Genomic DNA, 16,367 nt, shown 5'->3' with positions numbered 1-16,367 from the left:
ATTTATTCAGGTTCACGCCAACAGGGTCGTACTACGTACCAACCCCAAATTCATGCCCAAGGTAATATCGCAGTTCCACATGAACCAGACTATTGAACTGCCCGTTTTCTTCCAAAACCCACAAACTGTTGCAGAGAGGGCATTACATACACTAGATGTACGGAGGGCCCTCATGTACTACATCGACAGGACTAAACCCTTCAGGAAGACAAAACAACTGTTCGTTGCCTTTGCCCCACACCACAAAGGTAACGCCATCTCCAAAGCAGGGATAGCCAGATGGATAGTTAAGTGTATTCAAATCTGTTATCAAAAGGCAAAACGCACATTAACTATTCCACCACGAGCCCACTCAACACGCAAGTTGGGGGCTTCCATGGCCTTCCTAGGAAACATTCCCCTGCATGATATATGCAGAGCAGCCACATGGTCCACTACACACACATTTACAAAACACTATTGCGTAGATGTGCAGTCAAAACAGCAGGCAGCTGTAGGACAGGCTGTTCTCAAAACACTTTTTCAGACCGCTGCAGCTGGCACGGGTAGCCGCCGCCAATAGAGGGCACTGCTATGTATTCTATGCACAGATATGAATTCAGCAGCCCACATGCCTCGAACTGAATATGCTACTTACCAGTATGCATCTGTTCTTGGCATGTAGGGCTGCTGACATTCATATCGCCCTCCCTCCTCCCCGGCGCCTGTCGCAGCTGCAGCTCTCAGAATTATTGCAAGCATGGTCATCACTTTCTGTATCTACTCCATCACTGCCACAATGGCGAAAAACAATCTGAGGATGGAGAGGATGCCCATGCGCACTGTAGTCCAGGGGAGGAGTCACCTATCCAAGGATACTTCGAAGACTCTTCCAGGACAACAACGTGCAAACATCCGGACCCAACACTAGGCGGCGATCTATGCACAGATATGAATGTCAGCAGCCCTACATGCCAAGAACAGATGCATACTGGTAAGTAGCATATTCAATATAATCCCTTGAATACCAAATGAAAGGACACCACAACAGATATATATATAAAATAAAGTGTATTTATTCTAGACAAACCCTCAGCACTCTTTATGAGATTAGAGGTAAGTACAACACAGTCTTATTTATGCATACATTAAGTCACACAGGTAAGTAATACAGTTAGGCCCTAGGGGCCACGCAAACCATATACTAAGTAAGTGGTATAATGACCACTGTCACGGAAATAGGATAGGCCTAGGCCTAGGGAATCGCTGGGGCTACACTATACTACCAAAGGTTAGGAAGTGGGAGGCCCACGGGATTCAGGTGCAGAGTGGAAACACTCACGCGTAATGCGTATAATCGATAGAAATAGTACAGTTTTGAATTAGATAGATTTAGGACACTTCCGGAGTAGCTAGGAAGTCGAGACTGGAAAACTAGACACTAGGATAGTCACTATCCTGATGAGCACCGGAGTACCCAAGTTACCTAGCCCACAGGCTGCGGGTGCACAGGGGTGAAGTTGCGTCGGGTTTCGTCGTCGACTCCTATGGATGCCTGAAGAAAGATGCTGACAGGCAGTCAGTGAAGAGTGTCCGGTGGATCCCAAGGCTGGGATTAGGAAGAAAGGATACCTGCAAGCAGAGGGGACAGAGTCAAGGTCACTAGCCAGTGACCATGTGGAACCAGGAAGAAACCAGACGATGTCGTGAAGATTTGCAGGTGAAGGTGAAGCTTGTCGCTGCAGCCACGAGGACCAGGGAACGTCGAGGACGACCAGGACCAGGAGGCGAGCTGTCCCACGAAGGCTCTTGCTGTCGGCGGCGTCGAAGTTGGACTAGGACTCCCCAAACCTTGGCAAGCGGAACCCACGAAGAACGGAGGACTTGCTTCTGGTGCAGACCAGGAAGGTCTGGGGTGCTTCTTCTTTGCAGAGAAGCGGGAGCCAGTTTGGAGGAGCCAAACCAGCGCTGAAGATTTCAGGGTGCTTCGTCTCAAAGGCCACTAGCCAGCGGGCAAGCAACCGGACAGACGCGGCAAGCAGGAAAATGCAGAAGGGCCCCACGCAGGACTCGTGGAGTGTGGGGGGCTGATCTTCGGTGCAGATGGTGCTTGGGGTTGGGGCTTCTCAATCCCCGGTGCACAACTTCGAGGGTGCCTCAGAAGCTGCGCTTGAAGATACTAGCCACTTTTCCCAGGTAGCCGGTCCCACGTCTCTCGTCGCCTCCACGGATCTCAGCACGGCTGTGGATGTGGATCAGGGTCGGAGAAGTCTGGAAGTCAAGGCTCTGGTCGGGCTCTGCAGTCGGTCCCTCGTAGAACTGGAGCAAAGCAAAGGGTAGTCTCTTGATGGTGCCTGTTTGCACAGGGTAGCCACTCCTTGGCCACAAGGGAGATTCTTCAGTCTTCTTCTTTCGTCGAATGTCGAAGGTCCAGAGTTTCTGTTCAAGTTGCAGGTTCAGGATAATCTAAAGTCTTGAGGCCCAACTCCCACTCTTATACTAATCTGGGGGGCTGGGATACCTGCTAGGTCACGCCTTATGGGTGGGACCTGGGAGGGGGGTGGTTACACCCCCTTCCCTTTGTCCAGTTTCGCGCCAGGACTGGGGCTGGAGTGCCCCAGCACCGGTTTGAACTGGACTATGCATGGAGCACCTTGTGTGCCCCAGGCATGTCTCATTCCTTTCAGCCCTCCCTGCCCCAATACACTAAAGTCTGTCTGGGGAGGTGCTAGCACCTCCCCAAGCAGGAAACCTATTGTCCAAGCCTCCCTTGCCAGGATCACTCCCAGCAGCAGGAGGTCAGACTTGTGTCTGTGGCAGCAGCATCCATTTTGTGATGCTGAGGCTTTGGTTAGAGTTAAACAGCAAAGTAGGGTTTTAACATGTCTCTCCCTCTAGAAGGGGGGAATAATATCCTCATCACCAGAAATGGTATGGGGGTATTATTCCACAGTGTTAGACACCTTACACGACATGTTTTGATACAGCCCAACCATAGTTACCATAACCGTTTAAGATTATAAGGCACTTTAAGAGTATATGGTAGGCTATATCATAGAACAGCTATAAGGACATGGTTCCGAAAGCTGCAGACAGGCTCAGCTCATGCTAGAGCACCATCTCACATGTTACCAAGCACTCTGCCTCCAGGATTGTTAAGGCCTGCCATTGGAGTGACTGATAGGTACACATGTGTCTATATATAAGGGTAGATATAGGCATACTATATCTAAGCAAGGGGTGATTACACGACCTTGCCCCAGCTGAGTGATCAGCCAGTTGTGTCTGATTGGAAGGCCAGACCTGGGGTGGCATAATACATGCTGCAACCCCTGGGAGGCCTAGGGTACACCTATGCCCTGGGTACCTAGGGTACACTGTACAGGGTCCAATAAGGTGATCCTTACCAATTGGGAATGTACCTAGGGTACATGGAGTCCATTTTAAAGAGAGAGCAGACAGCCTGAGACCCTGAATGGCAGGATCTCAGGCCAACTAAGTTGAAAAACCAGCTAGACACTAGGCAAAAAGTTGGGGGTAACCATAGTCTGATATCCACCTTCCTACAAAGGCCATTGGTTTGTGGATGGTAGGGTATAGTAAACTTGCACTGCACTCCTCCCACATGTGTGTCAGGTAAGCAAACATGAAGTTGGAACCTATGTCTGAAACCACCTCCTTAGGAAACCCTACCCTGGTGAAGACACCCAGGAGGGCCTTGGCTACTGCAGGAGCTGTAGTAGTCCTAAGTGGAATTGCTTCAGGGTACCTAGTAGCATGATCTACTACTACTAGAATGAATTTGTTCCCTGAGGCTGTGGGAGGTTCAAGTGGACCCACAATGTCCACACCTACCCTTTCAAAGGGCACCCCCACCACTGATAGTGGGATTAGGGGGGCCTTATGTTGGCCTCTTGTCTTGCCACTGGCTTGACAGGTAACACAGGAGCTGACAAACTCCTTCACCTTTTGGTGCATCTGGGGCCAGTAAAAGTGACTAACTAATATTTCCCAAGTTTTGGTTTGCCCCAGATGTCCAGTTAGGGGGATGTCATGAGCCAAAGTTAGGAGGAACTCCCTTTTCTTCTGTGGCACTACCACCCCCCTGGTGGTTCCAGGAGTGGGGTCTCTTGCCCCAGCATACAGTAATCCCTCTTCCCAATAAGCTCTGTGGGTACCACTGACATCTCCCTTTGCTTCTGAAACAGCTTGCTGCCTCTGGCTTTCAAAAGTGGGACAGTCTTGCTGACCCTGGCACAGCTCTTCCCTAGAGGGTCTCCCTGGGCCCAAGAGTTCAACCTGGTAAGGGTGAAGCTCCATGGGCTCAGTTCCCTCAGGGGTATCAAAGTCCTCTCCCTGTGGAGAGGGGTCATGAGTGGTCTGCTGTTCAGAAGCTGGTTCCCCAGTCTTCTTACATTTTCTCTTTGTTACGCCATTATTTCAGGCTCCGGATCTACTTTTTCACCCTTCCTCTTGCTCTGTGCTCTGGTTTGCATACACACCAATTCAGGGATGCCCAGCATGGCTGCATGGGCCTTTAGCTCAACCTCAGCCCAGGCTGAGGTTTCCAGATCATTTCCTAGCAGACCTGCAGCTGGTAACTTTGGAGAGACCACTACCTGTTTCAGGCCAGTAACCCCCCCCCCCCCCCCCCACCCTAATGTCACCATGGGATGACTAGTGGTGACACTGTCCGCATTGGTGACTGGGTACGTTTTCCCAATCAAATATTGCTCAGGGGAAACCAGTGTGTCTTTCACCATAGTGACACTGGCACCTGAATCCCTCAGAGCTTCTACCCTAGTCCCATCCACCCAGGGGTACTGCAAATATTTCTTTAAGTTGGGTGGCCACACAGCTACAGTGGCAAACTCCACTTCCCCCAGTGAGACTAGACTTGCCTCAGTGTGTCCCCAGATGTGCTCAGCGCACAGTTCTGATCCCATCTGTAGACTTGCTGCCCCAGGAGTAACTGTACTGGGTGCCTTAGGGGCTTTGTTGTGGGGGCAAGATATTACACCAGGCCTTTAAGGGACCAAAGTTCTTCCACCTATAGGGTTGAGGCACATAGGGAGTAGTTTGGGACCCACCCCCTTGAACAGGTTTTTGGGGCCCTTTGGAAGACTCAGACTTTTAATCCTGGGGATTCTCACCACCTTTTCCCTGGGGAGGTTTAGTGACCACCTTCTTCTGGTCACCACCAGTGGCTGTCCTTGTCACCCTAGTCTTGACCCAGTGGTCTGCCTTCCTTCCCAATTCTTGGGGAGAAATTAGACCTAGGTCTACCAAATGCTGATGCAACTTTTCATTTGTGCAATTACTCAATATATGTTCCTTCATGAACAAATTGTACAATCCAATAAAATCATGCACACCATGTCCAGCTAACCAACCATCCAGTGTCTTTACTGAGAAGTCCACAAAGTCAATCCAGGACTGGGTCTGGGTTTTGTTAGCCCCCCTGAATCTAATTCTATACTCCTCAGTAGTGAATCCAAATCCCTCAGAGTCTTCCTCATGAGGTCATAGGACCCTTCATCTGCCCCAGAGAGGGTCAGAAGCCTGTCTCTGCAGTTACCAGAGAACAGTTCCCACAGGAGTGCCCCCCAGAGAGGTTTCTTTACTCTTCTTTTTTCACAAGCCCTCTCAAAGGCTGTGAACCATTTGGTGATGTCATCACCTTCCTCAAATTTAGGGACAATCCCATTGGGGATTTTAAGGTCAGAAGTTTCATCCCTATCCTTGTTTTTACTATTGCTGCCACCATTGATGGCTGCTAAACTCATCTCTCTCCTTTCTTTTTTCCAGAGCCAGGAGCCTGAACTCTAGATCCAACCTTTTGGCCAGCTTTCCTAAAAAGCTGTCCTCTTTACTGGTGGGTCCCCCAGTGAACTCTCTGGTACCTGGTTCACCTGTGTGATCTCTAGGTTCCCAGATGCTGATTCTTGGATTCAAGGGTATGGGGGCCTTTTCCTTCCTACGGAGTAGTGTAGGGGGATTGTTATCCTCCTCCTCTCCCCTTTCCTCATCTGACTGGCCATCACCATGTTCAGATGGGTAGTCCTTACCATACTCGGCCAAGAGTTCCTGGAGCCCTAGTTTGGTTGATGCAGGCCCATTGGTAATTTTTTAAGTTTGCACAGGGACCTCAATTACTTGAAAGACAAGTGTAAGTAAGGTGTGAGGTCGAGCTCCTCCACCAGGTCCTGCATGGTATTATTTTCACTAATAGCTGGGTTTATTTGAGTCATTCTAACCTGACAGTTCTAATCCTCTACCCTGACTATAGTGACTTTTATTTTTACAAAATTCTAATTGGACTTAAGCAAGGCCCTGACCAGACTTTTTTTTGTATTTTGGAAAAGACCAATCAGAATTCTAAAGGCAATTTTAAGAGTTCTGTCGTGTGATCAGATGGTAACCAAGTAGTTCAACAAATGCAAGTTTGTATCCCACCACTGATCCACCAATGTAGGAAAGTGACTCTGTATATACTGTTCCCAAATGGGTACAGTGTGAGTCCACAGCCCCCAGAGCTTTGGCAGAGGCTAAAGTTAGATATAACCTTATTCTCTAAAGTGGTAGCTTGGTCGAGCAGTAAGGCAGTATCAGAGGACAGTGTAAAGCATTTGTTGTACACACACAGTCGGCAAATGGTCTCACACACTCAAGAACTGAATTCTAGGCCAATGGTTTGTATAAAAAATATATGGTTGTTTTATTTTAGAACCAACAATAGGTATCAAAATATACTTTCTCAGAATGAGATGCTTTAGTTAAATACTTTGCAAGAAGCAATTGACTTGAAATGCAATAGTTACAGGTTGTTGCAATAGGCAACTGTGAGAAAGTGGCTCTGTATATACTGTTCCTTAATAGGTACAGGGTGTACAGAGTCCACAGACCCCAAGGGTTTAACAGAGGTTAAAGTTAGATATAACCTTACTCTCCAAAGTGGTAGCCTGGTCGAGCAGTAAGGCAGTATCAGAGGACGTGTAAAGCATTTGTTGTACACACTCAGTCAGCTAATAGTTCCACACACTCAATAACTGAACTCTAGGCCAATAGTTTGTATAAAAAAAATATATGCTTGTTTTATTTTAGAACCAACACTTGGAATTAAAATATACTTTCTCGACAGGAGATTTTTCATAAAAATACTTTTGTATATGCAATAGACTTTTTAGTAAACAGTTACAAATAGTTGCAGTAGGCAACTCTATTTCTAAACACAATACATTGAGCTCAATGATAAATTCAATTTATATTCAACAGATTACTTTGTAGATTACTTTTGTAATTCCAGGCTTGGATCCTAGATCCAGTCCTGGGTCAGTTCTCAGAATCAGCTGTTGAAAGTCGACTTTGGTACTGTAATGATTTTTAACTAATATTTAGCTATTTCAAAAGTGAGCACTTAGAAAATATTTCAGAGCAAACAATCAATGATTCCCTATGGAAGGAAATGTAGGTTACAGGTACAGTAGGTTATCGTTACTTTTGTAATCCAGCACTAGGTGTCTAGACTCGTACTGGGACATTTATCCAAAACAGGTAAGTAATTACGTTTTCAGATGTTATACGATTCTTGATGAATATTTAGAAATTGCAGAAATCAACACTTAGAAGAAATTTCACAGAAAAGCAGTCAATGGTTTCCTATGGAAGAAAAATGAGTTACAGGTAAGTATAGTTGTGGGTACTTTTTTTTAGAGTCAGTGCTGGGCACCAAGATCCAGCACTGGGAGCTCACCTAAGAGCAAGTGAGTAAATTCGTTTTTTGTACTCGGCTGATTTTTGGTGAATATTTTGAGTTTTGAAAAGTTCTCACTTAAAAGAATTTCCAAGAAAAAAGCCAGTCAATGTTACCCTATGAGGAAAATGAAGTTAGCGGTTTAAGGGTAAGTACTCGACTGGCAGAGTTGAAGTTCTGGGCATAGACTCAGGGGTCCCCCAGTGTCCGGTAGGTACAGTTAGTTCACCCTCAGCGGTTTCAGGACGGCCGGGTGCAGAGAGAGTTAGGCCCAATGTTATCCTATGAGGGATAGGGGGGCCTTGGTTGGTGGCTGCTGTCTGGCAAGCCACGCGGCTTTGGGAGCTGGGCTCCTGGTCACTTAGGGCAAGTGGGGAAGTAGGTTAGAGTAGAGTTTTCACTGCCAGGGCCACTCGGGCGGCTGGGTGCAGGGTGCTTTTGAGCCGTCGGGCGCTCAATTGATTTCTATGGGAAATCTCCGGTTTGGAAAAAGACTGCAGGCTCGGGGACGAGGACTCTTCAGGTGCCACCACCACTTCGAGAGGTAAGTTGGGAAGTTGGAGGATAGGTAGGTACCCCGGGATTGGGCACAGAGAGCCGTGGGGCGCCGGGTGCAGGGGTGTCTTTTGGTGTCGGGAAATCTTACCCTCTGTTGATCGCGGTTGGGGTGGCACTCTGTTCTGAGGCTGCAGGCTTCTCCAGGATTGTCGAGGGGGGTCCTTGGGTGCCGGACTCGGGGTCACAGTCGCCGTGGGGTCATCCTCGTGGTTTTAGTTCACTCCGGCACCGGCCAGGCTTGGCGGGTGCAGAGTGGGCTGGGATCGCGATTCCGGGCTGCTGCCAGGGGTGAAAGGTAGGTTCTGAGTAGAGCCTCTACTCATGGGAGTCCCAGGGAATCAGAGTTCAAAGGTAGCCAGGTCCTCCGGGGTTTCTGAGGTTTCTGGCCACAAGAGATGCCGCGCTGGAGCAGGAGCAGGTTCGAGGGTCGACAGGCCGGTAGGGCTGGGGCCAAAGCAGTTCGTGTCTTCCTCTTTTTAGCAGCGGCAGGGCAGGTCTTTGTTCTTCTTGCTCTTCTTGTAGTTTCAAATCTGGGATCTGGGGAAGGAAGGTTCAGGGTGCCCCTAAATACTAGATTTAGGGACGTTACAGGTAGGTGAAGGCCAGGGACCAATGGGTCCTTGTCCTGGGGTGGGTACACCCCCTATCCTGCCTCTCTCCTGTGGGAGGGGGGCAGTAGCCTAATCCTGATAGGGTAGGGCCTCCCATCTTCAAGATGGCGAGAGCCCGGAGATGTGCTTCACCTCGCCTCCCCCACCTGAGGGGTGGGGTGGGCAGGCTGGCACATCCCCTGTCCTTGTATGGGGTTTCTGGCCAAGCTTCCCGCCAGAGTGGGGGGGTTGCAGTGGCCTGGGGAAACTCCTAGAGGCGGCAGGCCTTTGAAGCTTCCCTTTGCTCATCCTGGGGGAGGAGATTTATCACCTCACCCAGGATGTGCATTGTTGCAGGCCCGGGAGAGCAGGGGCTCTCCCACCCAGGGGTCCAGCAACGTGTCTGCTGTGTGGCAGCCTGGGCAGCCTCAGAGCAGACGTGGATTGTAGGTTAGGTTTAAGGGGGTATCTCTAAGGTGCCCTCTGGGGTGCTTGGTACATTAAATCCCACACTGGTATCAGTGTGGGTTTAATGTGCTGAGAAGTTTGATACCAAACTTTCCAGTCTTCAGTGTTGCCATTATGGTGCTGTGGAGCTCGTGTTTGACGAGCTCTCAGCACCATGTATTCTTAAATGGCAGCACTGCACTTACAGTGCCCGGGAATGGACCTGGGTACTGTAGGGGCACAGGGCTCCTGCGCCCACACCATGGTCATAAGGCACCCAGCCAGAGGGGTGGCTGACATATGCCTTGGCAGTGTAGGTAATGGGCATGGCACACAGAGATGTGTGCCATGTCGACTCTTCATTTTTGTCCTGCACCCAGACACTCAGCCTGCAAAGGCAGTGTGGGTGTGTAAGGGTACAGGGCCTCTAAGGGTGGCACAATGAGTGCTGCAGCCCTTAGGGGCCTTCCTTGGTCACAAGGCCCTGGGTACCTAGGGTACCATTTACCAGGGGCTGACATGTGGCCAGGGTTTGCCAATTTGGAGTTTGTGTGTTTTAAGGAAGGAACATAGGCCCTGGGCACCTGATTGGCAGGAGTCCAGGGTACACTCATTCAAAGTACATTCAGCAATTTAGCAAAAAGTGGGGGCATACCATGCAAGAAAGATGGCACTTTCTCACAGCAACACAATTTCAAACACAATAATACATTGAGCTCAATGGGAATTTTAAGTTTTGCAGCGTGAATCTTTCTGGATTCACTATGCTGTGCATTATTCCGCGGCCTGTTGGTTGGGTCCGGAATCGTAGTCTTTCTTTTGTCGTCTTTTTTTTGTAGCCCAGGTGGGCGTCGACGTCCCACCATTTGGTGTACTTCTCGTGACGTCCGCATGCTTCCTGCGGAAGTCCCACCTTGAGGCGCCATCTTCAGATTCTTTTTTCCGCCGTTGGGTCTGGATCGTCACCGAGAAGCTCCAGAGTTTTTAACGAAGAAAGAAGAAGAGCACGAGTTTCATCGAAGGAAAATTAAAGGAGACTACAGACAGGAAGGACATCGAGCCGGGACGACGAAGAAGGAGGAGAACCTCGAGATCTTCGACGTCCAACGGAGAATGCGCACTCAGGGACACTGAGCGCAGGAATGGACAAAACACCTTTTAAATTCTGCCGTAACTGCCACCACAAGTACACGCAGAAGGACCAACATCCGGTCTGCAACCTTTGCCTGCCAGTCGACCACAAGAGCAAAGACTGCAACGCCTGCTCCGCCTTCACACCGAAGACACTCAGGGTGAGAGAGAGGCAGAGGAGAGCCAACTACAACATGGAAGGCAAGGGTAAGGCCCCGTCTCTGTACGACCTGGGCCTCTCCACCGACTATGAAGACGTCGCCGAGGGACCTGATGACTTCACGGTCGCAGAGACCGATAAGAAGACGTCTGACAAGGTAGGAGAGACGTCGAGCACAAAAACCCCGAAAGGGCCCCGAAAAACAGAGATTGACTCTCGAAAACCAGAGTTTAAGTCCTCGAAAGGAACACTGGCGCCGAAAATTTCGACGACCGCGAGTGGATCCAAGGACGAAAGGCCCAGCGGATCCTTCGAGAAGGACTTCCAGGTGCCGAAGGCCGCCGAAAAACAAAGTTCGTTGAAACAGGCCCAAGAGGATGGGCGTTCGACGACGAAGGACAAGGTCGCGTCGACGCAAGCTCCGTCGAAAAGGCCAGCGCTCGACGCCGAACATGCCTCCGAAATGGAGAAGAAAAAGAGAAGGCTCGAGGCGGAGACGGAGAGCATCCTTCAAAGGAAGAAGGAGTTCGACGAGAAGATGAAGAAATTCACAATCCCAATGAAACCACTGATGGTTATCGTCGAGGTCGAAGAGCAGGACAAGTTCGACGCCGAAGAGCAGTCGAAAACTCCCGAAGAAGAGGAAGATGATCTCCACTATGAGGGAGAAGAAGAGGAGGAACAGCAATCGAACTACGGCTCGGCGCCGTCGACGACGCAGGACCTGGAATGGCAGGACCTCGACGCCGAAAATCCAGAAGAGCCCTTGGAGACTTATCCTTTGAGGCCTTCGCCGCCAGATGATATTGGGGCTTACAACATGGTCGTAAAGAGCGCGGCTGCAGCTTTTGGCGTGAAACTAGAGGAGGAAAAACCGAAAGCGGACTTTTTACTCGAGACACTGCTCCCCATCCAAACTAGCAGCCAGTTCCTCCCCATGCTTCAGAGTGTCATGAACCAGGGGAAGGAGGCGTTCAAGGACCCTGCAACATGCAGATCCATCACACCCAGAACAGAGAAAAAATATAAACATTCCTCTCAGGACCCTCCATACATCAAGGGATCTGTCACAGCAGACTCCATTATCGTATCTACAGCCAGAAAGAGGGCCAATGTTCCGGCAACCTCTGGACCACCTCCTGACAAGGAGAGCAGAAGGATGGACCTCACTGGCAGAAAAATAGAGAGAAACGCGGCAATGCACTGGCGCATGGCGAACTCCAATGCACTACTGAACAGGTACCAGTACCGGGACGAAATGGGGGACCTAATCAAGCATCTCCCCGAGCAATACCAACAAAGAGCTTTGCATCTAGTGGAAGAGGGGAAGAATATAGCAAATTCATGCCTTAAAACAGCGTTGGACGGGGCAGAGATATCAAGCAGACTGATGGCAATAGAAATCAGTGAAAGGAGACAGGCCTGGCTCAGAATTTCAGGATTCAAGCAAGAGGTACAGAAAAACATCCTGAACACCCCTTTCAACGGAGAAACGCTGTTCGGGGCACCAGTCGATGAGAAACTCACCCAACTCAAAAAAGAGAATGAGACGGCGAGGTCCATGGGGGCCCTGCAATTCAGAGGGATGAGAAGAGGTACCCCGACACGGAGACCTTACGGAAGGGGAGGAAACCAGCCGGGAACGTCACATCAAACATTCCAGCAAGGCCAGCAAGGCGAGGGTCACGGGCAACAGGGGCAGCAGAAACAGAACTGGCAGTACCAGCCTCGGGCCAGTCCTTTCACAGTAGGGGAAACGGACGAGGTCAAAGTGACTTCGCACGGAGGAGAGTGCTCACCCACAGCATCCCTTCAAGGGTAGAGCACAAAGGAACCAACAAAAGAGGGTTACACGAACCAAACGCCTATGAGCATGCAACACCGGTGGGCGGCAGACTCAGATTTTTCCTCCAAGAATGGAGAAAAATAACAAAAGACAAATGGATACTCAACATCATACAGCACGGATACTGCATAGAGTTGGAAAGGAGACCTCCAAACAAAAAAACAAAGAGAAGGGAACACTCAGGACAAGAGCTAGCGCAACTCGTAGAGGAAGCACTACAGCTACTCCAAAAGGAGGCCATAAAACCAGTACCATTCAAAGAAAGGAACAAGGGAGTGTACTCAAACTACTTCCTGGTACCAAAGGTGGACGAAACACTAAGACCCATCCTGGATCTACGATTCCTAAACAAGTACGTAAGGACGCAAAAATTCAAAATGACATCCCTACAAGAATTACTCCCACAGATGAGAGACGGAGACTTCATGTCCACCGTGGATCTCAAAGATGCCTACCTGCACATCCCAATGAACAGGCAGCACAAGAATCTGTTAAGGTTCACCATCAACAAGGATCACTACCAATTCACAACCTTGGCATTCGGTCTAAAGTCCGCACCAAGGGTTTTCACCAAATGCCTTGCAGCAGTAGCAGCGTACCTGCAGAGGGAAGGGATTCACGTGTATCCTTAACTTGACGACTGGCTAATAAAGGCAAGTTCACGCGAAAAATGCGAGGAACACGCACAGCGTGTCACAAGAACACTAACAAAGCTGGGGTTCTCAATACACTGGGGGAAATCATCAAAGGAACCAGAACAAGTGAAGATCTTCCCGGGGGCGCAGATCAACACCGTAAAGAGAACGGTGATGCCCAGCGAGAAAAGGACACTAGCCCTACTGAAGGAGACGCACCTCTGCCAAAAGTGGCGAGCTCTGACAGTGAGAACAGCGAGCAAGATCATGGGGATGATGACGTCATGCATTTACCTAGTTCCCAATGTGAGCCTACAGATGAGACCATTCCAGGAATAGCTGCAACAGCAATGGTCACAAGCACACGGAAGTTGGGAGGATCTAGTGGTTGTAACGCACGCAGTGCAAGAAGAGATAGCATGGTGGAACAGGGAGAACATAACAATAGGCAAGCCCTTAACACCACCAAGCCCAACAGTGACCATCACCACAGACGCATCCCAGATAGGATGGGAAGCACATATGAACAAGCTCAGAGTGAGGGGTCTGTGGACTCCAGCAGATGCGGTCAGACACATCAACTATCTGGAATTAAAGACCGTACTGCTAGCACTGAAGGCCTTCCAGAAAAAACTGTACAACCAAAGGGTGTTGATACAAACGGACAATACTACAACTATGTTCTACATAAACAAACAGGGAGGGACACAATCGTTTCCCCTGTCCAACCTGGCTCAGGAAATTTGGAGATGGGCCATCACGCTCAAAATAAACCTGCTGGCCATACACCTACCGGGGAAGGACAATGTAGAAGCAGACTGGCTCAGCAGGCAGACTTAAGCATCCCACGAGTGGGAACTCAATGGGCAGGAAACGCAAAAACTATTCAAGAGGTGGGGCACACCGACAATAGACCTGTTTGCAACACACCTGAATGCAAAATGCCAAAACTTCGCATCCAGACAACCAGGAAAACTATCCCAGGGGCATGCCCTATGGATGAGTTGGTCAAGAACATTTGCCTACGCTTTTCCACCGATACCACTGATACACAGGGTACTCAACAAATGCAGGACCAGCAACATGACGCTGATCCTAGTGGCACCACTGTGGGCAAGACAGACATGGTTCTCGCAAATAGTGGAAATGGCACAGGGGCCACCACACAAGTTCACCAAAAGAAAATACTTACTCTCCATGCAGAACGGAGAAGTTCTATACCCAGAGCCAGAGAGCCCAGGCCTAACGGCATGGCTCCTGAAGACATAGAGTTCGCACACCTTAAGCTACCTCAAAGCACTATGCGAGTGCTCCGGGAGGCAAGGAGACCGACCACACGGAAATGCTATGGGGAAAAGTGGAAGAGGTTCACACTGTGGTGCAGGAAAAATAAACTGTAAAATAAGTTGACAAGGGAGTCAACGGTGCTTAGATAACTCACGCATCTACTAAAAGCCAAACTATGTTCGTCTTCGCTAAGAGTCCACCTAGCGGCGATTGTGGCCTACACACGAGGTGAGACAGGAGAAAGTTTCTTTACATCACGAGTAGTAAAGAGATTCCTGGAGGGGGCAAAAAGGATAGCGCCACTGTGAGAAAGTGGGTTTCTGTTGCAGTAACCCCCCCCTTTTTTGCCTAATAGCTGATGCACTTTTCCTTGTTGTGCCCTGGGCTCCTGCCAATCAGGTGCCCAGGGCCTATGTTCCTTCCTTAAAACACACAAACTCCCAATTGGCAAACCCTGGCCACATGTCAGCCCCTGGTAAATGGTACCCTAGGTACCCAGGGCCTTGTGACCAGGGAAGGCCTCTAAGCGCTGCAGCACTCATTGTGCCACCCTTAGAGGCCCTGTACCCTTACACACACACACTGCCTTTGCAGGCTGAGTGTCTGGGTGCAGGACAAAACAAAGAGTCGACATGGCACACATCTCTGTGTGCCATGCCCATTACCTATACTGCCAAGGCATATGTCAGCCACCCCTCTGGCTGGGTGCCTTATGCCTATGGTGTGGGCACAGGAGCAGGAGCCCTGTGCCCCTACAGTACCCAGGTCCATTCCTGGGCACTGTAAGTACAGTGCTGCCTTTTACAAGTACATGGTGCTGAGAGCTCGTCAAACACGAACTCCACAGCACCATAATGGCAACACTGAAGACTGGGAAGTTTGGTATCAAACTTCTCAGCACATTAAACCCACACTGATGCCAGTGTGGGATTTAATGTACTAAGCACCCCAGAGGGCATCTTAGAGATGCCCCCTTACAGCTAACCTACAATCCACGTCTGCTCTGAGGCTGCCCAGGCTGCCACACAGCAGACACGTTGCTGGACCCCTGGGTGGGAGAGCCCCTGCTCTCCCGGGCCTGCAACAATGCACATCCTGGGTGAGGTGAGAAATCTCCTCCCCCAGGATGAGCAAAGGGAAGCTTCAAAGGCATGCCGCCAGTTGGAGTTTCCCCAGGCCACTGCAACCCCCCACTCTGGCAGGAAGCTTGGCCGGAAACCCCATACAAGGACAGGGGATGTGCCAGCCTGCCCACCCCACCCCTCAGGTGGGGGAGGCGAGGTGAAGCACATCTCCGGGCTCTCGCCATCTTGAAGATAGGAGGCCCTACCCTATCAGGATTAGGCTACTGCCCTCCTCCCACAGGAGAGAGGCAGGATAGGGGGTGTACCCACCCCAGGACAAGGACCCATTGGTCCCTGGCCTTCACCTACCTGTAACGCCCCTAAATCTAGTATTTAGGGGCCCCCTGAACCTTCCTTCCCCAGATCCCAGATTCGAAACTACAAGAAGAGCAAGAAGAACAAAGACCTGCCCTGCAGCTGCTAAAAAGAGGAAGACACCAACTGCTTTGGCCCCAGCCCTACCGGCCTGTCGACCCTCGAACCTGCTCCTGCTCCAGCGCGGCATCTCTTGTGGCCAGCAACCTCAAAAACCCCAGAGGACCTGGCTACCTTTGAACTCTAAAGCCCCTGGGACTCCCATGAGTAGAGGCTCTACTCAGAAACCTATCTCTAACCCCTGGCAGCAGCCCGGAACCGCGAACCCAGCACACTCTGCACCAGCCAAGCCTGGCCAGTGCCGGAGTGAACAAAGACCCTGAGGACGACCCCACGGCGACTGTGACCCCGAGTCCGGCACCCAAGGACCCCCCTCGACATTCCGGAAGAAGTCTGCAGCCTCAGAACAGAGTGCCACCCCAACCGCGATCAACAAGAGGGTAAGATTCCCGACATCAAAAGGCACCCCTGCACCCGGCGCC

The 16,367-nt window shown here is 50.3% G+C and overlaps 2 protein-coding genes across 6 annotated transcripts in view; both read left to right on the top strand.

The window, feature by feature from the left end:
- SMARCA4 (SWI/SNF related BAF chromatin remodeling complex subunit ATPase 4) overlaps nt 1-16,367 on the top strand; it is a 533,682-nt gene that overhangs the window by 434,521 nt on the left and 82,794 nt on the right. The gene's annotated exons all lie outside the window — the stretch shown is intronic.
- LOC146833047 (uncharacterized) overlaps nt 1-16,367 on the top strand; it is a 140,153-nt gene that overhangs the window by 110,997 nt on the left and 12,789 nt on the right. The window contains exon 2 of the mRNA XM_085600204.1: nt 10,062-11,857. Coding sequence (XP_085456330.1) covers nt 10,470-11,857 — 1,388 coding nt within the window. The 5' untranslated portion in view covers nt 10,062-10,469. The remainder of the gene's footprint in view (nt 1-10,061; nt 11,858-16,367) is intronic.

This window comes from Triturus cristatus, chromosome 4_2, assembly GCF_964204655.1.
Source record: "Triturus cristatus chromosome 4_2, aTriCri1.1, whole genome shotgun sequence".
Taxonomy (NCBI): Eukaryota; Metazoa; Chordata; class Amphibia; order Caudata; family Salamandridae; genus Triturus; species Triturus cristatus.
This window is presented reverse-complemented; position numbering and strand designations above follow the sequence as displayed.